The 25,576-nt window shown below is 46.4% G+C and overlaps 1 protein-coding gene across 5 annotated transcripts in view; it reads right to left on the reverse strand.

Moving 5' to 3' along the window:
* POGK (pogo transposable element derived with KRAB domain) overlaps positions 1-11,947 on the reverse strand; it is a 15,877-nt gene extending 3,930 nt beyond the window's left edge. Inside the window, exons 1-5 of one of the 5 annotated variants that reach the window (XM_021088566.1) lie at positions 11,711-11,947; positions 10,122-10,255; positions 4,571-4,697; positions 3,694-3,792; positions 758-2,241 (exon numbers count right to left, since the gene is read on the reverse strand). In XM_021088566.1, coding sequence (XP_020944225.1) covers positions 770-2,241; positions 3,694-3,792; positions 4,571-4,697; positions 10,122-10,253 — 1,830 coding nt within the window. In that variant the 5' untranslated portion in view covers positions 10,254-10,255; positions 11,711-11,947 and the 3' untranslated portion in view covers positions 758-769. 5 annotated transcript variants of the gene reach the window in all.

The raw sequence follows: 25,576 nt of genomic DNA on the forward strand, positions 1-25,576 counted from the left end.
GAGGCCCAGGGGACCTGGTCCAAAGGTACTCCTGTCCTTATATCATGGCCCTAGAGGCTAGCCAAAGTGAGCACATTTGTTCCAAATGGATCAGGTATACACTCTGACCCTAAATATTCAGCAAGATTTTCAAGAGCAAGAAAAAAAGTTGGCTTTTCAGATAGTTTTTGTGAACAGAACCATGTCAGACTATGTTCCTTCAGCCTCAAATAATTTCAGCATTATGGCTCTCAGATTAAATGTTCTGGCAGCTCACTCCTTGTTCTTTTAATGCATTATACACATGCTCTTGGGCCCAGACTCAGAGCAAAACACTCACAAAGTAAGCCAAGCCAATAGAAGTTTCACATAAAGGAGAAAATGCTGATGGCTAGTTGCCTACAGCACTGCATCGTGGGCTAGAAGAGTTCCTGGAAACAGGAAAATAACGGCAAAAGAAAAGGTGTTTGGGAGTTCTCTCTGTGGCACAGTGGGTTAAGGACCTGACATTTTATCTGTGAAGATATGGGTTCAATCCCTGGCCTTGCTCAGGGAGTTAAGGATCCGGTGGTGCAGACCACAGATGTGGCTTGGATCTGGCATTGCTGTGGCTGTGGTGGTGGCCAGCAGCTACAGCTCTGTTTCAATCCCTAGCCTGGGAACTTCCATATGCCACAGGTATAGCCATTAGGAAAAAAAAAAAAAGCAAAGCAAAGGTGTCTGTCCAACCCAACATGACCCTCCGGGAAGGCCTGGGCATTTACTCCCCACCGCTCACCTTGGCTTTCCCTCAGTTGCTCTCTGTCAGGCTCTCCGTGTCACACTCTTTGGGTGGCTCCCCTCCTCCTGGCAACTCGCTCTCAATTTCCCATAGGACGTCATCTTCATCTTCCAAGTTGCTGGAGATGTGGCACTTCTTGAACCCTTGGACAATGGATTCACTTGAGATGCTGTTCCACGCTACCATGACCCACTCCAGAAAGAGGCCAAGGGGCGGCTTCTTGGCGTTCCCAGTGGGGCTCAGCGCCAGGTTTCCCGCCAGAAGCCAATTGGAGTACTGCGCCCGGACACTGTCATTCAGCGGTTTGTAGACCACCACATCTAACACCTGCAGCTGCGAGGTCAGGCCCCCCGGGATGATGACCATGTCAGTGTTCATGCTTTCCATGGAGCTCTTCACCGAATCCGTGGCGTGACCCCGGAAGCCGTTCAGGATCAGCATCCCCCGCTGCTTGGGCACGGCGCCAGTCCTCCGCCTCCACACCACTTCCAACCAGTCCTGCATCAAGTCCTCCGTCATCCATCCGTACCGGTGGCAGCGGATTTCCATGCCACTGGGGAACTTCCCGGGGGGGATGTACGTACCCCTCAGAATGATGTACGGAGGTAACTTCCTCCCATCAGCCAGGACGCCAAGCATAGCCGTGATTTTCAGTTTCTCCCTGCCTGGTGTCTTGACCAAGACCGGCTTTTCACCCTGGTTGTCCACAGTCACCCTTGAGGGCACCTCCAAGCAAATGGGCGTCTCGTCTGCATTTCCCATCTGAGCCACCTGGTAGTCGTGCGCCCTTCGCAGGGCCAGGACACTTCGCTGGTAGGTGACAAGCTTCTCAGTCAAGTCTTCGGGCAGCTGCTGGGGCACCGGCACCTTATGCCGCAGAGACAAGTCATACCTTCGCATCATTCTGCGGCACCAACCCAAGCTGGCCTTGAACCCTTTCTCTGGAATGTTCATTTCCTGGGCGATCTCGAGAGCTTTCAGCTGCATGGCCTCCCTAGTGATGGGGTCCCCCTTGGCCTGCATGTATCGAACGTACTCAGCCACACGTTGGTCCACAAGGGCAAAGCGCCCGTTTTTGGGGCCCCGGAAGGCGCGCCGCATGGCATGCGCATTCTGCAGCTGTGGCTTCACCTTGCGCCAGTCGCGGACGTTTTTCTCCAGCACCCCAAACTGCTTGGCCGCCTGGCAGTTATTAGTGCTCTCCGCATACTCCACCACCATGAGCTTGAACCCAGCGTCGTAACTACGGCGCATGCCCCGGCTGAACTGAAACTTGCCGGCCAGGTCGTCGGCCGAGAGGTCGTAGCCAGGGAAGCCCATGGCCATGTAGAAGGGGTACCCCTCGCCCCACTCGGGCAGCTCTGTGATGTCCCGAGGCAGACGGAGGCCAAAGCCGTCCAGGTGCTGAGGCTGGGGAAACTGGGAGGCCGTGTGCATCGGGCTTGCCCAATCCGGGGGCTTCAGGTCGGATTCTTCATTTTCTGGCAGAGAGGGGTGAAGATGATGCCCATCAGTAAAATGGTATCTGGTTCATTCCCTGTTTTTCTTTTCTTTTCTTTTGGTCAAAATACCAATAATACCTTAGTCCGAAGTTCACTAACAGCAATAGTATTATTTTTTATTATTATTTTCTTAAATGGTTTTTATTTTTTCCATTATAGCTGGTTTACAGTGTTCTGTCATTTTTCTACTGTACAGCAAGGACAGCAATAATTTTAATAACAGATAACACTCCTGAAGTCCCTATCCATGTACTAATGCCCATGGATTACCACATCTATTTCTCGCAATAATTGTTTCTTTACTCCTTTGCAGATAAACAAAAATTAAGTAATACATCAAGGCGGTTGAGCTAAGAAGTGGCAGAGCTGGAAATTGAACACAGGTACCAAGCTTCGGTCATGTACTAATTTTGTGGGCCATGGTTGGGTCAAAATAATCTTTACCTGGATGAGAAGCCAAATATAACCCATACTACCCACATAATATTGCAGAATTTGGATCCTTATGGGCTGAATCACATCCCTTAAACCAAAAAATCTGTAACAATGCCACACTTAGCAAGGTTAAGCTTATATGGCAGAAAACTGGATCTTGCCTACCAATGTCAGAACTGGGTTTCAGAGTATGTTTCTATTTAGAAGATGGTGACAGAAACTGATTACGCCCCAGGGAAATCGCTCTATCTCACCAAAACTAAGATGCCATCAGTTGCAACATGCACCATTATATGCCATTAAGAAAAAAAAAAAAAGTGCCACTAATGAAACCATGACATACCACCAATCTTAAAAGGCATTCTCAATTGCAGAGATGTTAAAGTGATGAGAGAAAACATGTCTTAGAAGCAATAAAATGGCATTTTAAATGATCACTTATAGAAAGAAGGCAAGTAAAACCACTCTGGCTGTTTGGAAAGTATACTTATTCAACTCTTATCCCCCTATGCTTCCTGATAAAAGACTGTGTGCTTCTTAGACATATTTGCTCAAATGCGTACTCTAGCTGTCATTGCTTTTTCTATCCAAGATGAAATAGATAGGAAGCCAAGTAAATAACCCTGGATGCATGCTTCATCACACTATCTTTCTTAGTCTTCAGAGGTGTGTGGTATGCTACCAAGGCACCCAAGATGTGTGCCGGACCAAAGCCATACAAACTTCAATTTGCTTCATCTGCATACAAGGGTACACATAGAGATTTACTATCCATAGTCAACAGATGAAGAAAAGAAGGCTCAGAGAGGTGGATGAAGTTGTCTAAGGCCACACAACATGGGAAAGAAGGAGATTCTGAAACTCCAAAGCCCATAATCTTTCAGTCTTAACAACCCTGCCTTACTCTTAAGTAACCCACAGAATGTAACAAGAACTTAAAATCCAACGTCATAATTCTCCCATTGGATGGATGCTGGATTGGGTTCATCATAGTACCTGCAAAGGTTCCTCCTTGGAGCTGCCATTCGTCGGAATTCTGAGACTCCTCCTCCCCTTCCAACCGAGTGATCATGTCGGGCTTAGGGAATGGGAATTCTGTTCATAGGAAATAAAACAGGTCACAGCTCTGTGTCACTCTCTTGGATAACAGCCAAAACCAGTACTTAAGAAATCCTCCCCTCCAGTCCTACCCCACCACAGTCTTCTCAGTATGGAGATTTTAGGAAAGGGGTGGGGCTCAGGAATCCTTAAAGAAAAAAAATGTGATGGGAAATAGTTTGTCCTAGGGAATTTATGGATCTCTGCTAACAGGGGCTGGTACTAGCAACAACAACAAACTGCATTTAGCAGGGAAGTGTGTAGATGCAGCTCCTGATCTAATGAACACTCTAGTGCCTGTAAGAGCAAATGGGAAAAATCCCTCCAAATGGTTACATTCTAATAATATGGTTACATTCTACTAATGTGGATGTCAGTGATAGGAGGGGAGCAAAGATACTTTGGGACTATGTCCCCAAGCTTCTGAGACTGACAGGGTAACACTGAGGCCCGCCTTCCCTCCTAAAGAGCATATGAAGCACAGGCCCAGAACCGTGGTGACATTTCTTAGCTTATGTCTTATTTCTTTTTTTGATTGCTAATGCCTGGGTTGAATGAGGATGGTTCTGAGAGCTGGCGCAAGCTGCTGAGTAGAAAGACACAATATTTATATCCTGCCTAAATCAAAAACAGGAAATTAAATGGGCACAGACATTGAGGGGACAGAGTCCAAGTTCAGGAGAGAGAGAGAAAGTGGATACACCAGAGAAGAGAGACATGGAAACAATTCTCTGAGCTCAGAGCTTCTAGGAAACAAAGGAAAACAAAGCTTTACCCAGGGACAGGACAGTTTCATAATTCATCCTCATGACCTCCCGGTAGAGGGCCTTTTGTTGCTCCGTCAAAACTTCCCACTCCTCATCAGAGAAATATATGGCCACCTCATCGAACAGGGCCGGCACCTGGAACAGTGAACAGGCCTTTCTCAACAGCTAATAGGCACATGCAGACGGAGATCACACCCCTCATCTCACTGGGTGGGGCCTGGGCATACGTCTGTCTATGCTCACACGGCTCTGAGAAGCCAAACCAGGACCTGAGCAAGGTCCTCTGTGCCCTGCTGAGCACTTACTGTCCCCTCTGTTCACAGATAAGGAGCGCAGCACCTGGAGAAAACTCCCCACTGCCGTTCACTGGGAGACACTGGACTCGCACTCTCACACAGCGCAGGGAGAGCTGATCATGGCTTAGCCCCCAGCCAGAACTGGAACCAACCATGCTCAAGGCAACAGCCCGAGGCGGTCCCTCCCACCAAGACAACCCCGCTCTCACCCTCGGTCACAGCTCTCCATCTGCAGGGGCACCAGCCCCAGTGTCTGACCAGAACCCAAAGCCACCCAGGGAGGAGCCGTCCAGAGAAGAGCCCTCATCCCCCATTTGGCCTTTTCCAATCCACAAGAGCATGAGGAGAGAAGGGCTAATTAGAGCTTCCACTTCTGTAATGAGATACTAGGGCAAACTGGTTTGCTTTAATGCCTAGATTGGCAGCAGGAAGCCCTAAGGACAGAGACTAGCGCTCTCCTCTCCTCTCCCCACCTCCCTGCCCCCTGAGCCAGTGGGAGGGGGGCGCCTTGGCAGATGAAGGCAGCCAAGCCACCCCAACCCACCTTCTCTTGTTCAACTGTCAGCTCTTCTTTTCACCATGTGTTTTCTTTCAGTCGTTAAAAACCCTCCTCCAAAGCTCATGGTATTCAGTGGTGAGGAATCATGAGGCTGCTGTTTTCTGAGCTCTTCCCCATAGCTGTATCTACTGGCCCAGAGGATCGCAGTGATGTTTTTCATCAGCTTAGAAAAGTTCTATCTGCACAGCCACCAATCATTTCGATCTCATGGCCTTTCCTCCTCATTCCCACAGCTCACCTTGTTCCTCCCCATCCTTAAAGCCCCCTCCATTGGGAGAACCTCCTAGGAAAGGCCCCTGTAACTGCTTCGTTTATTTCCCCAACAACCTCATTCAATCAAGGAGGAAACTGGCTCAGAGAAGCCCTGTTTCAGGTCCCAAGTCACACAGCCAATAATAAATAGCAGCGCTGAGATTGGGACCTAGCGTTGTCTGACTTCAAGGCTCCAGCCCTTACAGAGGGCAGAGTGGTTTCCCTGGTATCCAGCTCCCCTGCCCCCACTCCCAACCTCCACATGCTCAGTGGTACTCAGTTGCCTATAGTTCCCTGAACAAATCATTCTCTGACTCTCAGACCTGCTGCTTATGGTTCTCTGCTGCCTGAGGTCCTCCCCGTTCTTGGCTGGGCAGATACCCAACCACCTTCCAAGGCTCAGCCCAGATGTCTTGTTCCCCAGGAAACCTACCCCAGCCTGGGCTGTGTGCCCCATGATGCCCTGGGCTCGGTGATCTGGTGGCACTTATCACACTGCAGGATCCTCTCAGTTTACTTACCTTCCACTAGAATATCGGCTCACTGAGGGCAGAACCTGGGCTTATTTTGCTTGTTTCCTTAAGCCTAGGACACTTCCTGCAGATAGCAAGCCCTTAAAAATGTGTTTCTGAATAAAGGATTTAAGCAAATAATCTCTAGACTTCCTGTTATGCTACTTGGAATCATTTCAAATAATCATTAAAATTTACCTGTCACAAAACTGAGCCTACTCTTTGGAGTGAGAATGGACAAAAACCCCAAGTAAAATACCAGAAGGTACAAGTGGATTGGTCTCTAGGCTCTGCTCAGACTTCATCAATCTGGATAGCCAGTCAGCCAGGAATTTTCCATCCCACTCCATCCCACTTCCCAGGCTTTTAAACAACTCTCCCTTTGGCTTTTTCTCTCCCTAGGAAATTCCAGATCTAGGCCATACCTATTTATAGTCCCTCTCCCTTTGCTGATAAAACAGGACACTGGGCTAGTTATGTCCGTCATTTCCGAGGGGCTATTGACATTAACACTCATAGAAGGTAACACATCCCAGGCCTGGTAGAAATACCAGAGCCCTGAAATGGTGAGAAGACTGCTGGAGGCCAGAGCTGGACTCACCTCCTCCCATTTATGACTGAGCCATGGTCCATCCTCAGACAAGCCCACATTATGCTCCAGATGTGTGCAGTGAAGTGAAGTGGCTTAGAAATTCTCCTCACAGCAACCTTCTGTGAGAATTGAGCAAGCCTGCAGCCAGGCCCTGCTCTGCAAGCCTCATCTCTTTCCACAGAGGCCTTTTATCTGGCCGAGCGCAGCAGAAGGTAAACAGGGCCAGCCCTGGGCTGAACTCAGTCACCAGGCAGCCTGTCTACCAGCTGGACACAGGTAGAGGCCCTCCATCCTTCGGAAGATCAAGGACTCATCAGATAGGTGAGCTTCCTTCAGTCTGTGTACACTGCCTCGCTTACCCAGCAAGCTGGCATTCCAATGCTTATCTCCAAGGGTAACCGTCCTCAAGTATTTACACGCGCCCTGGGCTCACTGACTGATGAGGTGGCTTAATCACTCAGTGGAGACATCGGGGATCTTAGGGCAGAGGGCTGGTACTGGTGCACTGATGGAGTGCCTGCTGGATGCCACGCACTGTGTAGGGCGCTCCCTCTTGCAGTGTTAAAATGTATTCCCTTATTGCCTCCTTTAAGTAATATGGGGATATAGGAGATTGCTAACCCAATTATATGGGTGAGGAAGCAGGGCTAACAAGTACCTTGCCCAAGGTCACAGAGTTACCAAGTCTTGACTCCCAAGCCGTGCTTTCTCAGCAGGTCACTTAGGCCTCTGCATGGTGGCTGGAGCAAACCCTGGACTCCCTTAGAAAGATGAGCTGAAGACGTCTCCCTCGGAGCCCAAAAGGGGAGAGTCACAGACTCCTCCGAGCACACATGTGCCCTGGCTGATTTGGGCTGCCTGCCCTACTTCTCTCACCATCAACCCCCTCCACTCCCCAACACGCACTGAGGGCTCCAGTTGCTGAAGCTGCTCCTCATTCTGCACAGAAGCATTTCCCTCTGGGGCTTTTGCCCCCAAATGGCAAGTCCCTCCCTTCCCTTGGATGGTTCCTCCTATGGCTAAGACCTGGTCCATTTTCCCTGTTCTCTACTTGAAATTGTCTTTCTACTCCAATTCTCCTATGAAATATTACCTTAATACCTTGTATGATTCTGAAGTTTGAAAGGCTCTTCTTGATCACCCTAACATTATTCTCTACAACCAAAATACATATTTAAGAAACAGATTGGATTCTTTTCTTCCCCTAGTTTAATGCTTGGGAGCAGAGCTTTTTCACCTTGGCACTGCTGACATTTTCCGCCAGGTAATTCTTCCTTGGGGGAGGGGGCTTGTCCTGTGAGTCCTCGATGTGTAGCAGCATCCTTGGCCTCTACCCAGAAGATGCCAGTAGGATGGTCCATTCTCCTAGCACACCCTGAGTCATGACAACAAAATGTCTCCAGATGTCCCCTGGAAGGGACAAGGCTGGGGGCAAAATTGCCTACTGCTCAAGACCAGGTCTGTGTATGCAATCTCTAGTTCTCTAGCCTGCAGGTGAGGTTTGTCCTGAGCTGGTTTCTACACGGCACTCCAAATACTGGGCAGTTGGATTCACCTCCCTGTCTTCCTCACAGGGCTGGTAACTCCACGAGACTAGGGATCTTGTCTTAATAACTCCTAGCACTGTGCTCAGTAGCTGCGGAAGGATGGCAGGCTGCCCGGATGCCACATGTGCCAGCCTCCCTCCTCCAGCTTCTCTGGTCACCTACCCACCCCAGCCAAGCAAAGTCTTCACCTTGCTCCTCTCTCACTGTCCCAACGCACTCAGATGGTCACTTCTACTGCACCTGTTTTCCAAGCTTCTCCAATCTGTCTAGATGTTTTCTGTTGGCTGATGTATCCTCAAAGCCTTGAGTTCTTGCTCAGGGCTAGATGGATCTCATTTCCTGCCCTCCAAAATCTCCCTAGCTGCAAGGGTCAGAACTGGAGAGGAAGCTGGGGCAGGCGGGCAGCAAAGCACATTGAAGAGACAAAAGCAGTCCAGCCTCCACAGCTAGACTGGCAAACCCAGAGCCTGGTGTTGTACTGTTGTGGCTTTTTTTCCCTTTTCGGGGGGTTTTGTTTTGTTTTTAATTGAGTATAACCTATATGCAATAAAATGTACTATGTTTAAAGTTCCAGATCCAGAGGTGATTTTAAGAACAATTGTCAGTGTACATGTGCATCCTAGGGCCAAAGCAGATAACCTTGCAGCACCCCAGTTCCCTCATGTGGGAGGGGAGCTGGACTGGATAATTTGGAAGGACTGTGATTCTATGAAAACAAATCTCTCATTGGAAACAAAGGATATTCAACACAATGGAAAACTAAGCAGTGAAAAGGAATGTCCTTTTGTTGCTTATTGAAAATATTTACCATTTGTGTTCAATTATGAAGTCCAATAAGTACTATGAATAATGTACATCACTATAAAGTCTAAATATCTGTTGCATTTACACTTTTATGAGTTTACTCTAAATCTATCACTGTTCTGTTTGGGTATTATTCACGGCTGCCCACCATTCCAATCCCTCCATCCAGGCCAGCTGGAAAGGCAGCACTCTCCTGTGTCAACTACAGTAGGGAACTGCTCACACGGAAACAACTCATCTCACCTCCAGAAAGCTCACCTCATATCAGCTCAGTGCCCCAAGATGCCTTTAAATGGTTTCAATGGTTCCCTTCAACCAGCAGCAGGTGACAAAGACTCTCCCCTCCCTCAAACTTTCCTCAGGTTCCCCTGAGCCCTCTCCTCCACTAGGCCTCAATCTTGGCTCCCTTCTCTCTGGTCCTCAGCCTGCCCAGCCCAGTTTCTGCAAAAATCCTGCTAAGTCAGTTGAGAAAGAATCCCCCACACCTGATATCTCCTCTTAGTAATTTTCCATCTACTGAGCCCTCAGCTCTGCTCCTTGGCTATAAATTCCCACCTGTATTTATTATTGAGCCCAATTTCTCTCCCCTACTTGGAAAAATCTTGAAAACTAAACGCATAGTTCAGAATAGTCTTTCCTATCATCTTAACAAGTGTCAGAATACTTTTTCTTTAACATAGGTCAGCAAACATTTAGTTGGTGTCTACAAGGTGTCTGGCATTGAATAGGACATAGGGAATCCAGGGCTACAAGAAACAAACACAGTCATGGCCTACTGGACTTCCAATCTTGATGGCAATAAGCTACATGGCTGAAGGGACTCTTCCCATAACCAATTCTTCTATTCTTCACTGCCTGTGCTTTTTAAAGCCACAGGACTGTTTTCTCAGGAATACAAACACACTGGGCTGGGCTAGGCTATTTTCACTTCCTATGTCTGCCTGGCTCCCAGGCCTGCCCTCACAGCCACATGTGCACCCCACACCTTCTTACTTACCCATCCGCCCTCTGAGCAGATTCGGACCTTCTGCATATCTGTGGGACCATCCTCCAGTTCCCGGCTCCTAATCTCTTCTTCTTGTTCCTCTTCCTTCAGGACGAAATTGAGAGGGTAGGCTGTGGATTCCATTTCTGCAAGAAAAATTCAGTTCAGGAAAATCAGGTGCTAGGGTGACGAGGGCAGCTCAGCAGACATAAGCCTTTCTAGCCCCAAGTACAAGTTCTGCTGGAATGAAGGAAGGGCATGGAGTCAGGCCTGGGGAGGAAGGGCTATAGGGAAAGCACAAGGAAGCCAGAAGGTGACATATTAATTATGACTAAGAAGAAGGATAGCAGGCAGATAGCATACCTGGCTACCTTCAAATATTTAAAAATCTATCTGTGGAAGAGAGGCCAGACCGGTTCTGTAAAGACCCAAAGAGGCCGATGGGTAAACATTCTGGGGAAAGGTTTTTAAAAAGTGCATCAAAAGGCAGAACTTTCTCAGAGCCTGGTTGCTGGCTCAAGACAGGGTGTTGTCTTCCTATCAGTGAAGTCGTCTGAGCGAGTCCAGCACTTGCTCAACAGGGTTGTTCCTGTAAGGGACAGTTCAGCATCAAGGGGTTGGCTGGCTCAGAGTACCCATCGTCTGGATTTTCCAGATTCAAGGGTTCTGCCCAGGAGTCAGGAGAGAAAACAGTCATTCTGCCTTAAGCGATCTTCCAAGGCCAGGGGTCAGTTGACCCTTTGTGGGGAGTAATGCCTGGACACCCAAGAAGGTGCAGAAATCAGCTAGGGCCAGGCTCTGGGGCCCACCCCCACCGGGAAATTGCGTCCGGATCGCAAATTCTTTCTCTTCTGCAAATTCTCTTTGGCCAGGCTCCTAGGCCAGTACAAAGGGCCGCGCTCCTGCCCTCTAGGGGCGCGGGCAATTCCTAGGTATGGAGTGAGGGTGCATCTCGTGGGCCTCATCCTCCCGGGATTCCAAAGAAAAGATTCTTCCGGAGTTCAAAGTCTTCTTCTTGTATATTTCCCAAAAGGTCGGGCGAATGCTGCCTGGATAGGTCTGGGGCGAGCGGAACCGGCTTGAGATCCCAGGAGCTGGGGCCCGAACTTGGCCTCGGCCTCCCCAGCCAGCTCCAGGGAGAAGGGTGGGGATTGGGGACGCCACCCCGCAGCTAAGGTGCGAGCGAGAGGTGCCCGCAGCCGCCGCCCCCCACCCGCCCGGCGCCCCGCCTGCCGCCGCCGCCGCCGCCGCCGCGCCCCCGGGCGCGCTCGGGTTTCTCCAGCCATCTTGTCCCATTTCCCTTTCTCCGCGGCCCCGCGCCGGGAGCGCTCCCGCCGCTCCCCTGCCCGCGCCCGGCCCGGCCCGCCTCCCAGCCCGGCCCGCTCCCGGCCCCAGCGCACCTGCCGAGCGGCGGAGGCCGGCGTCGCCTGCCTCCCTTGGCGGGCCCGCAACAAAGGCGGCGGTGGCGGCAGCTGCAGCTGCAGCCTCGGCACCCCCGCCTCCACCCCCGCCGCGGCCGAGCCGCCCAGGGCCTGCGGGAGGGGCCGCACCGCCCCCGGCCCCCGGCCCCAGCCCCGCCCCGCCCTCCCGCGCGCACTCACCGCCAGGCGGAGCGCCCCGGCGCGGCCCGGGGCCGCGGGTGGAGACGCCAAGGGCTCCGGCCCGGCTGTCACAGCGCCATCCTTTGCGTCTCTCCGGCTTCCCGTCCGCGCGGCCCCTCGGGAGGGAGCGGGGAGGACACGTGGTGGGAGGAGGGAGGGTCCGGCCGGGAGCTGAGGGTGTTGGGAGGCGAGGGGAGGAGCGCGGCTGATGTCAGCGGGCCTCGGCGACGCCGGGGGACGGCGCCCGCGCCTGCTCCCGACCCTCCTCCCGGCGTGGCTTCCGGCGGGTCCGAGCTGCTCGCTCCTCCAGGCGGAGCTCCCGACCCTCCGCCCGGTTCTACCTCGCTGGCTTAGGCAGTCGAGCTCTCTGCCCTCTCTGCTCCCCCCTGGTGCAGTGGGTTTCCAATGTACCGTGAGCGACCTCAGCATTGACGATGCAGGAAAAGCCCGGATTTATGTTTGAACTGAGTGTAGTCTGGGCGCACACGTTCCTGTGCTCATTTGCATGAACCGATGCTTTGCACTTGCTTGGACGAGCACTTGGCAGTCTAGCCATGCTTCAGGCAGTTCATTAGGAAGAGTAGACCAGCAAAGGGGTGGTGGGGGTTGAGGACGGGTCTGGGATCTTTCAGGAAGCGTGCTCATATTCTAGCAGGCATGTTAGAACTTTGTACCTAATATACATATTAAAAGAACTTCCTGATTTTTGTAATTGCTGCCTGTTCAATCCCAAGTGTGCAATATCTTGGAGGAAATAACTATGTAGAAGAATCTCAGAATATTCAGAGGATTCCTTTGCTTGCAGCTCTGGACAGTACAACAAAAGTGAGCAGAGAAGCCCTACTTATTCCGGAAAATGATCCTGGGTTTGGGTTTTGGCTAGGAACTCTTTAAAGACGTTATTCTGATGCTTGTTGAAAAAGTAACTTTATTGGAGATTATTGGGACAGTTGGCAAGATAACGCATTGGAGGAGAGCGATCCTGCTCAACTCTGAATACAGTAAAGGAGTTGGGAATTACAGCCCATAGCAGTTAGGGGGTCAGGGGATAGAAATTTATCAAGAGGAGACGTCAAGGATAGAGGGATTCTTGCTGCTGGTGGGGGGCCAGGTTGATGGGATGTCCAGGATGGGGGAGATTCTCTCAAAACTGACTTTGCAGGATTCTTGCTAAAACTGGGCCAGGAGGGCTGAGGACAGGAGGATATGTGTGTGTATATGTCCTAGGGAAGAAGAGGGCTAGAGGAGCCTGACTAAAATTTGGTCGGAGAGTTTTGACAAACTTTTCAGACTGTCCCTGAGACCTGAGTGTCTGCAGGGAATGATTTCTCTGAGGTTTTATGGCCATTCCCACATTTATTTATATGTGATTTTGACTTATCTCTGCCATGGAGAGACTACTGTGGAGCTCTCAACATATAGACTATTGAATGACAATCACATCTTTGAAGTGTAATTATGGTGGACAATCCAGGACCAAAGCGGTCTATTTGATAGAGAACTTTCAATTCAAAAATTGGGAGAGAAGAGGATACTAGATTTTTTTGTTTGTTTTTACGAACCATTCTTTTTGTGTATGAAGTTAGCATTTTTAGAGGGGGAGTAACATCTTGGGTCAAATTGATTTACATTCCCATCTTAAGTTATTTGAGAAAATGGCTGGTTCAAATGGAATGATGAAGAGGAAGTTGGGAAGAAGAAGGATTCTATGGGCACTTTTGGGGACTCACCTTCCTACAAGAAAGTGTTAATGCAGATTATGAGATAACCAAAGAGGAGTATTATGCTAGGGTTTTAGTCTCTGAGAGCCCAACTGTTCTCACGCAGCTTTTATTAGGTTTTCCCTGGGAAGAGGCCAACCAACAGTGACCCACCTGAATTCTTGACTTTGAACCCACAGCCCCATGATCTGAATTACTGTCATGAGACCTACCTGTGTACAAGTCCACAGTTGCTAAACAAGACTTACTCTTAGGAACAGAGTGTTGGAGTCAGCATAGTGCATTGCAGGTGTTCATGTTCAATTGGCTAAGTCACATCTCTTGTCTCTGCCTGGGTTTCCTCATATTCAGAAAGAGGGGGCTGAGCTAGGTATTGTCTGATCTTCCTCTCAGTTCTATCATTCAGTGATTCCTTTCTCCGTAAGACTTTGCCTTAGTCTAAATGTGGAGTGACTGAAGCTAGTCTTTGAGATGGTGGATGGCTTCAGTTCCTCCATTGGATGGATTTCTATTAGTAGGTGGTTAATAAATATGAGCAGAACACCTATGCAATCAAGACGATAGTTCTTTAATGATGTGATTGCTCTGATTTCATCTTTTCCTTGTTAAGTGTTTGCAAAGAGCCCACATCCCAATGCTTACTAAACTGTAGTGTCTCCTGGTGAATACACATTTCTGAACTTTAGCAATGGCTGTGGCCCTCAGACAGCATAGCTACTGGCCCCCATTGCTCCATCCCTTAAGGACTGTGCTAAATTGAATGAAAGGTTTTGATTCTTTGTGGTAGTAGACTCTGCTGTTATGTACAGCACACCCTGCTGTGGTCTCAATTGTGCAAAATGTACTTCAATGCCCTTCATTTGGCATGGCCACGTAACATACACTGGCCAATAGAATGTGGGTGGAAGTGACTACATGTGAGTCCTGAACATAGATCGTAAAAGGTCTCACATGTTTCCATTTGTACCTCTGAGAGCTTTTGTCCTCTGCTGTGACCAAAACAGGCCTAGTTAGTCACTGCCCCTGCAGTCTGGGCTCTAGAATGAGACCTGTGCTACACAGCCATTCAGTAACCTGAGAAGAGATCAATGTTTTGTTTTAAGCTATTGAGTCCTGGGGTGGCTGGTTAGGTAGCATTTTTGTGGCAATAGCTATTTGAGACAGTGACAAGAGGCAACCTTGGACTTAGAGCTCCCATTGCTGGCCTCATGGGGATGCTCCAAGGTAGGGGAACAGAGAATTGCCATTTCAAGGTGGAAACCCTCAGATATGTGGACAGGGGAATCCTAGATTGAGAGTGTAGGAAGAGAACCAAAGGGGGGGAGGGAAGGTCACTGCTGACTGTATCTTTTGCTTCCCTGGGATTCTTGCACTTGGAGGAAGATCAAGATATGACCTCAGAATCCATATTTCCCAGTAAAGCCTCAAAATATTCCTGGGAGCTCTTGGTCGAACGGTAAGGGAAAACTTGCTCTAGACAGTTCTTAGAAGGCTTAGAAGGTTTCTGGAGAGGTGGTGTATTGTTAGAACAACTCAGACAGTTAAGGAACAGGTAGAAGTTTCTCCAGAAAAAGAGGAAAGAGAATTATAATACTGAGGATAGTACAGAAGTTCCCGCCTCCACCCCATTCTCAGGGGACACGACCCAAGACTCCCAGTGGATCATTGAAACCACTGCATTATAATACCAAACCGTTTTCTGTTCATGTCTTCCACCCACAAATTTGATACCTTTTCTATCTTAACTAAGGACTTATCCCACATTGGCTGTAGCTTTCGAGGTGCAACAGCAAAACCAACATGAGTTTCTTTTTCCTTTTTCACAGTTTCATGGATAGAAGATTCATTCTTACCATATCTTAGAGAAGTCAGCATTTAATTTTTTTTTCTTTCCTTTTTAAGTCAAGAACTTTCACCTTTTCACTCAATGGAAGCACTATGATTTTCTCTTTGGCATCTCCAAATTACCAGCATCACTGCTCTTGCACTTTGGAGCGGTTATTAAGTAAAATAAATATCACTTGAACACAAGCACTGCTGGTACTGAGATGATCGTTCTGATCATTGAAGGCTACTAAGCAACCAGTGGGAAGGATATGCTGGAAAAAGGGATGATTCCTGTCCCAGGTAAGACAGAAGGGGATGGTGCGAGAATTCATCATGCTACTCGGAACAGGGCACAATTTAAAACTTCTGAGTTGTTTATTTCTGGAATTTTCCTTTTAATATTTTCAGACCGTGGCTGACTATGAGTAGCTGAAACTGTGGAAAGGGAAACTGCGGATAAGGGGGGACTACTGTACTAGCTACTGTAACAAATAGCTGCCTGAATGTATAGAGAAATTTACCTTTCATTTATGTAACCGTCCTTTGTAGGTGTTCCACAGGTGACTCTCCTCCATGCTGTGATTTAGGGATCTAGGTTCCTTCCATTTTGTGGCTCTGCCACACTCTTGGGCCTTGTGATTTTCTATATCCGTCAGAGTGAAGAGGAAAGTGAAGAATGTACCCCTGCCCCCCTTTTTGGCTCTAAAGTGACACACATCTCCTTTGCTTACATTCCATTGGTTAGGATCAGTTTCAAGGTGACATTTATATGAGAAGGGGTGGGAAGTATAGAGTGTATCTAGGCAGTCACTTTCCGCTGACAACTCCACACATTGAAAAGGTGGACCTAGATTTTTGTCTCTGCCACAGGGATGCTTTTTCTTTCAACCCTTTTAATATTTCACTCCACTCTCTTCTTGCTTTTAAGGTTTCTAAAGAGAAATCCAATGTAATTCTTATCCTTGTTTCTCTTTAGGAAAGATGCCCCCCCTTTGGCTTTTTTCAAGATTTTCTTTTTGTTTTTCTGCAGTTTGACTATATTTAGGTTTAGTGTGTGTGTGTGTGTGTGTGTGTGTGTGTGTGTGTGTGTGTGTGTGTGTGTGTGTTTCTTTTTACAGCCACACCTATGGCATATGGAAAGTCCCAGGCTAGGGGTGGAATCAGAGATGCAGCTGCCAGTCTATACCACAGCCACAGCAAAGCGGCACCTAAACTGCATCTGTGACCTTCACTGAGGCTTGTAGCAATGCTGGATCCTTAACTCACTGAGGGAGGCCAGGGATTGAACCCACATCCACACAGAGACAACGTCAGGTCCTTAACCGGCTGAGCCACGATAGGAACTCCTAGGTTTAGTTTTTCTGCTTACTATTCTCTGAGCTTCTTTGATGTGATCCAGGACCTGTCTCCAATAATGAGTCAATTGCCCTTTACGTGTTCCTACAGGCTCCAGCTGCAGCTTCTGTTCTTCATAAACTATGATTCTCTGTATTTGCCTGTCTCTCCAGTTTTGGGGGGTTGCAGTTTGTCCTGTAACCTCAATATTAAAACTCATTGATTTTCAGTTTGCTTAGCTTTTTTTCTGTTTTTGTGAGGATGGCAGTGATAACTTCCAAACTCTTTACATGGCAGACTGGACAAAGGTGCTTTAAACACAGAAAATACTTAACAAGAGTTAGGGATAAGGCCATGGCAAATCTGCTTCACCTTTCTGCTCAGAGGTGGCTCAACTCAAGAGCCAGTTTTTCCTTCACACTGGTGGAGTTGAGATTAGGACAGCCCATTCATACTGACTCCTCGTCTCTCAGTTTATGTGTTCTGCCTGCAACCCTCTCCCATTCTCTTGTATAATATGCATTTGTTCCTCTTAGTCTCAGTCTCTGAGGTGACACAAAACAAATCTAACATAACAGCCTGTCAATATGTAAAAACTTCTGTTCTGTTCCTTCAGATCTCCTCCAGATGTTTGTGTTTTCTTCAATAGTTCCTCATAGGGCATGGTTTCTAGTTTCCTGTCCTTTGTGATTACTTATGATCTATTGTAGTTTGGGATTTTCCTGAGATCCTAGTAATACCATAATCCTCAAAGGATTTTTCCCACATATATTTCTGTATGGATTTATTTCTTCTTTCTACAGACAGAGGAGTCTTTTTATGAGAAAGGAAAAAGCAAACGAGTTCTTCAGCAGAAAACAAAATCTTTCCTAGCAGAGAGTGCCAGATTGATTTTTCATGTGTCTTGTATGAGGGACACTGAATGATATAATGCTGTCCTCAACAAAAAATGTAGTCTCAAAATTCAAATAACTTAGTTGTCAGCTTTTGCTGCACAACATCAGGATGTTAGTAGGTGTAACGCGAGCAGAGAACTGACGTGTGCTTGCACCATGGGGCTGGCCTCTGATGCTCCAATGATTGGCAATGAAGCATTTCCCCTGGGTAGCTGATCCCTTGAGCCTGGTCTCCAGACAACATGTGGAGCTGACCTTAACTCACCTCACATTCTGGAACCAAGCCCAACTAGTCCACTGCCTGAAGCAAAGCTGCTGGTGGAGCCTAGCCTAGATCATCTGATCAGAGATTACCTAAAGACCAGTGGGCATGAAAATAAATGCTTTTTATGTAAAACACTGAGTTTAGGGGCATGAGACCCAACTGAAGAATCAATTCCCCCGAGGAAGATCTTCACTGTAGATCACTTGAGCATAAGAAGCAAGCCCTGCTGTCAATCTTTTGTTTGTATTATAACAAGCATGAGAGCTGTCCTCAGGGTGGACAGCGAGTATGTCTCTGGCTCTTGACCTTGGGCCTGGCCATGGCCTGAGACATACTCGCTGTCCACCCTGAGGCCATGGAAAAAATGTTGTCTCAGGCTGCTTAGGATACCTTCACAAAATACCATACCCTGGGTGGCTTAAACAATAGAAATACACTCATACCCATTCCAAGATCTGCCCCACCCACCCACCCACCCAAGTCTCCCTGAATCACAACATCAGCTCAAAGTGGGATTCTCATGACTTAACATCAGTCTGCTTGATCAGGAGACCTATCAACTAAGAAGGCACGTACTCTATATAGAATGATGGAACAGGGAGCCATTAGCAACAATGAACACTTTGATTTGAAAGGGGGTAAGAATGAGAAGATGAGCAGGCATTTTCATAGCAATCCTTAATATCTAGTAGGCAAGTCAGGTCCCCCTGCCCTAGAGATAGGGAATGTTCCTTGGTTAGGGCTGGGGTTTGCACCTGGGAGTGACTCCAAAGCTCATGTTCTTCACCACCATGGCCCCACACTCTGGGAGGTCCTTCACTTTCCGCCTTCCTCCTTAGCCTCTTGTGAAGAGACTATAGGGAAACATGCCCTTCTTGGTGGCAGAGCAGCCTTCTCAATCTGTTCCCTGCCTTTAAAATATAGAAGCCCACAGAGCCTTTTACATCTTGAACAGACTCAGAGTTTTTTTCTTTTTAATGGTCTGGGTTTTTGAGGCACCTTTTGTTAGCACAGCTCTCCTAAAAACTTTGCAAGTTTTCTAAGTATTGGATTACAATCTGCCTCATGTGTCCAGAGGTACCTCTATGACTCTTTCAAGAATATGGCTCTCTCTCTAGAAATCTGGGGGGACTTCAGGGCCAAGCTTTTTAATATTTCTAGTAGCCCTTTTGTGCAGCTGAAAGGATCTGCTTTCTGTTACCTTAGTCCTTTCCAAGGTCTTAAAAAGAGTCATACTTTTGAATTGGTCTTTTTCTTGACTCTGTGTTTTAATAGCCAGTCCTGTGATTTGATGAGAATTAGTTTCATTTCCCAACGCTGCACTTTCTGTGATCTCTATATTCCCTCTAAACCCTGCTTGAAGTCTGGCCAGTTTTTGCCTCAGTTCATTTCTAAGCTCCCTTTGCTTTAGTGCTTTATCAAATGTAGGTAGTAGCAACTAGTCCACAGACAACAGGCTATCTTAAAACTTTGTCCTCATATCATTGGATATATTATCTGTCTTTTAAGTAGCTATAGGTGAGAGTTTCTTTTTTAAAATTTTTTTAATTTAAAAAAAATTTTTTATTTATCTTTTCGTCATTTCTAGGGCCGCTCCCACAGCATATGGAGGTTCCCAGGCTAGGGGTCTAATCAGAGCTACAGCTACCGGCCTACGCCACAGCCACAGCAATGCGGGATCCAAGCCGCGTCTGCGACCTACACCACAGCTCACGGCAATGCCGGGTCCTTAACTCACTGAGCAAGGCCAGGGATCGAACCTGCAACCTCATGGTTCCTAGTCAGATTCATTAACCACTGAGCCACGACGGGAACTCCTAGGTGAAAGTTTTATCAAATATTTTACCATTACAGAACACAGGTCATCATTTTCCAGCTTATAACAGGGCCACCTGCTTCCCAGTCCCTAATATATTTGTGCGATTTTATTATAGCAGCAACCCACCTCTAGTTACAAATTTCTGTATTAGTCAGCTTTTCCTGTATAACACATACTCCCCAACTCAGGGTCTTACAAACACACACACACACACACACACACACACACATATATATACAATACATATATATGCATAAAATTAATATAAATATTAATACGTATATTAAACATTAATATTAATATATGTATTAATATTAATGTGTAATAAAACATATTTTTATTGAAGAATAGTTGATTTACAATGTTGCATTAGTTTCAAGTATGCAACAAAGTGGTTCAGTTATACATATACATGTATATATTCTTTTTCAGATTTTTTTCCCATATATGTTATTACAAAATATTGAGTATAGTCTCCTGTGCTATACAATAGGTTCTTGTTTTTTATCTATTTTATCTATTTTATATATAGTAGCATTATTCTCAAATTCCTAATTTATCTCTCTCCCCCACCTTTCCCTTTTGGTAACCATACGTTTTTTATGTTTGTGAAGCTGTTTTTGGTTTTTTTTTTTGGCTGTGCTCACAGCATATGGAAATTCCTGGGCCAGGGATCTAACCTATGCTACAGCAGCAACCTGAGCCGCTGCAGTGACAATGCTGGATCCTTAACCTGCTGCGCCACAGGGGAACTCCAGTTTCAATTTTGTAAATAACTTTGTATCACTTCATTAGATTCCACATACAAGGGATATCATATGATGTTTGTCTTTGATATTTTACTTCATTTAGTATGATAATCTCTAGGTCCATCCAGTTCTGCAAATGGCATTATTTTATTTCATTCCTTATTGTGACTTGATGAATGGGTTGCTTTTATGTCTTGGCTATTATAAATAGCACAAGCATTTATTATTATTATGCTTATGGGCCTGCATGTCAATTATGGTTTAGTTGATCTCAGATGGGCTTACCTGGGTAGTAGCTGTGCTTCAGGCAGTGGGTTGGTTGCACGTGGTTCCAGCTTGTGGGCTGGGCTCAGATGTGCTCATGTGTTTGCTTTGGGTTCCAGACTGAAGGGGCAGCAGCTACTTGAAGAGGACTCTTCTCTTGGTGGATTACTGGGAAACAAGAGGTCAAGACCCTCCATATGAGAGCACACTTCAAGTCTTCACTTATTTACTAGTATCTTTTTGGCAAAATCAAGTCATGTGGCCAAGCTCAAAGTCAAGGGGCAGAGAAACATACACTCTGCTTATCTTGAGGACAGAGTAAAGGTATGGGATAACATACCACAGGAACATAAAGAACTGGGACCAATAACTCATAATAAGTTATCATAAATAGTTATTTTTTATTTGCTTTTCTGCTGACTCCCTGTTATTAGGAGCCTGAATGATGAGGTGTAAAGATGTGGGAGGAGGAGAAGAATTCTATAATCCTACGATTAGTCTCAGTCTTTTCATGAGCCTGTTGTTCCTGCTCTGACCTTCTTGGGTGCTTCTCTCTCAGCTTCCCTTCCCCCTTAAGTGATACAGGAAGAGGGAAGTGGAGTTGGCTATTACCCTTTGCTTGCATCACTTGGGCTCTGGTAAAACCCGAGTTGATTAGGCTCTGACAAAATAGTTTCCCTTGAGGGCAGGATTTTGTTAAAAAGAACAGAATGCTATGGACTTATTTCAAAATGCCTGCTTGTCCTCTCCTCTTGCCAGCAACATGAGGGGAATTTTTTTTTTTTTTTTTTTTTTTTATCTATGCTCTGAGGACCTGATGGGGCTCCTGAAGGTAAAACATAAATGTTAAGGGCTCTACTAAAGACTTGATTCCTGGAATTTTAACTTGTAGCTGGTGTACACTTAGCCTCTAGTAAGTGTTTCCATTCAAACTGCTCTGCCAGTGGGCTTCTGCTCTCGGGAAGTTGTGATTCTCTGTATTATACCTGTCTCTCGAATTTTCAGTGTGACGACTTGCCTTGTGACCTCAGTTTTCTCAGCAATCTTACAAGAGTTGTTGATTTTCAGATTGTTCAGCTTTCTTTCTTGGGAGGATGGGAATAACCACTTCCAAGCCTGTTACATGTCAGGTAGAAACTGCTTTTCTTATTAGGAAAAAAGACAACTTTATTCATGGAAAAGAAAAAAAAATCACTGAAATTCTCATAACACACATGTAACTGCTGAATATGATTATTTCTTAGGAAAAGTTGAGGGAATAACATCAAAATATAACTCAGTAAAGATGATTCGGTCAAGTGATAATTGGATAACATGTACACTTATCCCGTAGGTGTCCAAATATTTTTTTTTTTTTTTGTCTTTCTAGGGCCACACCTAGCTAGTGGTCAAATCAGAGCTGTAGCTGCTGGCCTACGCCAGAGCCACAACAATGCCAGATTCGAGCCACGTCTTTGACCTACACCACAGCTCACGGCAATGCCAGATCCTTAACCCACTGAGAGAGGACAAGGATCGAACCTGCATCCTCATGGATGCTAGTCAGATTCGTTTCCATTGAGCCACGATGGGAACTCCCTGTCTAAATCTTAACATAAGGAGTGAATTTAGAACTTTTAGAGGGGGAGATGGAAACTAATTTGTTGGTCAGTCTTCTCTGAATATCACGGCTACCAGCCCAGCTTTTGCTGGGAGCTTGAAAGAAGACAGTTTGCTAAGGAGAGACAGGAACACTGGTGTTTTATATTGTCCACAGAAAGAGTCCATATGCTTTGGAATCCACTCAGTGGGGGGAGAGTTGACATCAACTGACAAAATTACAAAAAAATAAGTGACTTAGATAAAAGGGCACCTGCAGGAAAACCAGACTTTTTTTTAATGAAGTAATTTGAGATCCATTTCAGCTCATATTGGTGGAATCCTTAAAGTTCTAAACTTCAAGTATGGTGAAGTAGTTTGGTCTTAAACATTTTTTTTTAAAGTCTTTTTGGGGCCGTACTTGGGGCATACGGAGGTTCCCAGGCTAGGGGTCACATTGGAGCTGGAGCCGCCAGCCTATGCTACGACCACAGCGACAGGGTACCTGAGCCACGTCTGTGACCTACACCACAGCTCATGGCAAGGCCGGATCCTCAGCCCACTGAGCGAGGCCAGGGATTGAACCCGCATCTTCATAGATTCTAGTCAGGTTCATTAACCACTGAGCCACGATGAGAACTCCTAGCCTTGAACAGAGGTTAATAGTTGTCCTGCAGAGGTTATAGAAAAACAGTGATCTCATGAATCATCTATTGATCTTTTCTATCACCATAAAAGCATGTTACAATATTTCTCATTAAAGAAAACACCCTCTCTTTACCCCTTGTCTTTCTCCATGTACCTTTTTTTTTTTTTTTGGCTCTCTTTTACCACAAACCCCTTTTAGTTGTCTACTCATACTAGCATCTTCATCTGTCTCCCATATTCCTCTCGAACACTCCCCAATCCTTTTTTCTCTCCTCCCCAGTACTCTCTTACAATAGAACTTGTCAAGGTCATCAGTAAAGTCTATGCTGCTATGATTAAATCAGTCTTCTAATGAGCTTGTGTTCCTGGGCTCTGACCTTCACAAGTGCTTTTCAGTTTACCCCTCTTTCCCCTCTTAAGTAAGACAGGAAGACAGGGCTGGAGCTGGCTACTTCCATCCCCAGTGCTTATTCTTACTTGGCTATGGTAATTGTTACAATACTGGCACCCATAGAGTCATGCCTCTTAGGATCCACTCCATGTGCCTCCTTCCTCATCACTTCTGGACTTGGCGATGGGGCTTGTGTTGACCGATGGGACATTAGCAAGTCTGAAGTAAGCAGAGTCTCAAGAAGCATATGTGCATTGATACTGGCTCTCTTAGAGCCCAGATGCCAAGAAAACAAGTCTGTGCTACCTGCTGGAGGGGTGATGTGGAGGCGAATCAAGATGTGGCAGCCCAAACTGACCACCGGATCTGCAAATGAGGCCATAGGGAAAGAGATAGCTCCTAGCCAACCTGTGGTTTGACTGTAGCTGCTTAAGTGCTCCTAAAGAAGACCATCAGCAGCACTGCCTAGGACTGGCATCAGAATCATGATGGTGTAAGACATTTTTTCTTTTTATCCCCCTTTTAAACAATGAAATAGATATCTGTCCAACAACAAAAACACCTTTGAGGGTGTTCTGGGATCTAGCACCATATTCCAAGGAAGCCAGGAGGAATCTTGCCCACCTGTGCATCTAGTAATAGGCTGACAGACCTTGGCATGAGCTGTGGAAGCAGGAGAGCCAGCAAACCCTCCCAGACCTCTCTCAGCACAGGAAAAAACCAAGAGAGTGCTGCCCTGGTTAGTTACCTGTGCATGAAAGAGAATTTGCAGAAGTTCAACTTTCCTGAGGAGAGATTCCAGCACACCATTCTGGGGGTTGGGGGGAGAGTTTGCTTGCAGTGGAGGTGGTGGTTGAGAGAAACTTTCCCATTCCCTCCCACTGTGGGGGGTGGTGAGGGGCAGTATGGTGACTTCTTCCTTGGGGAAAAGGATAGCAGCAAGTGTGAGTGCCTGGTTATTCCAGCTGTGCAGGGAGTGACTGGAGAAATCCATTTCTCTCCAGCAGCAACCAGTTTACTGAAGTGGGACCTCCACGACTGGGGAGAGGGAGGAGATTGGGGAAGAGGCAGAGAAGGGACTTCATTCTTGCTGAATGCACTCAGCAGGAAGTTCACTCAGAAGCCTCAGAGACTGCTGCACCAGGAATCTCTCTATCAGTTCCCTGGGTGCCTTCAAAGCCCCAAGGGCTAACGCCCCCCCCCTCCCGCCTTGGTTCCTAGTGTGTACTTCCACAGAAAGCAGGTATAGAGAGCTCCAGTAGACAGGGAGATTTCAGAACACAGGCCGCTATCTGTGGGCAAACAAACTTGACTTATAGCGCCATCTTCTGGAAAACAAAAGAGGACATTCCAGTAGCCAACCTAGCAACTGGTATTAATCACAGAACACATAAAAGCTTAAGAATCCTGCCACAAGAGGAAGCAAGAAGAGTGCCCCAGGTGTACCAAGACAGATTAAACCCTAGATAATAACCCTCAAATAAAATCAGAAATGAAGGAGGAGACATTACAACTAATAATACATCAATACAAAGTATCATAAGAGACTTTTATGGACAACTATATGCAAACAAACTGGATAACCTAGAAGAAATGGATAAATTCCTAGAAACACAGAACCTATCAGGACTGAATGAGGAAGAAATACAAATTTTTTTTTTTTTTTTTTTTTTTTTTTTGCTGCGCCTACATCATGTGGACGTTCCTGGGGCAGGAACTGAGCTACTGCAGTGACAGCGCTGGATCCTTAACCTGCTGCACCACAAGGGAACTCCAAGAAGTACAAAATCTTAATAGAACAATGATGAGTAAGGAAATTGAATAAGTAATCAAAGCCTTCCCAGCACAGAAAATCCCAGTACCAGTTGGATTAACTGGTGCATTCTACCAAACATTTAAAGAAGAATTAATACCAAGACTTCTCAAACTCTTCCAAAAAAATGAACAGGAGGGAACACTTCCTAACCTACTTTATGGTACCAGAATTACCTTGATACCAAAACCAGATAAAGACTCTATAAGAAAAGAAAACTATAGATCAATACCCCTGATGTAAAAATTCTCATCAAAATATTAGCAAACTGAAAATTAAAAGGTTCTTGCATAATTATGAAGTAGGATTTATCCCTGGAATGCAAGGGCATTTCAACATAGGCAAATTTAGAAATATGATACACCATGTTAATAGAATGAAAGATAGAAATATTATGATTATCTTAATAGATGAAGAAAATCATTTGACAAAATACAACATGATTTTATGATTAAAACATTCAAAAAATTGGGTATAGCAGGAACATACTTCAATATAATAAAGGGTATATATGACAAAACCACAGCTAACATTATACTCAATGCAAAAAATTGAAAGCT

The sequence above is a fragment of the Sus scrofa genome, chromosome 4, assembly GCF_000003025.6.
Source record: "Sus scrofa isolate TJ Tabasco breed Duroc chromosome 4, Sscrofa11.1, whole genome shotgun sequence".
NCBI lineage: Eukaryota > Metazoa > Chordata > Mammalia > Artiodactyla > Suidae > Sus > Sus scrofa.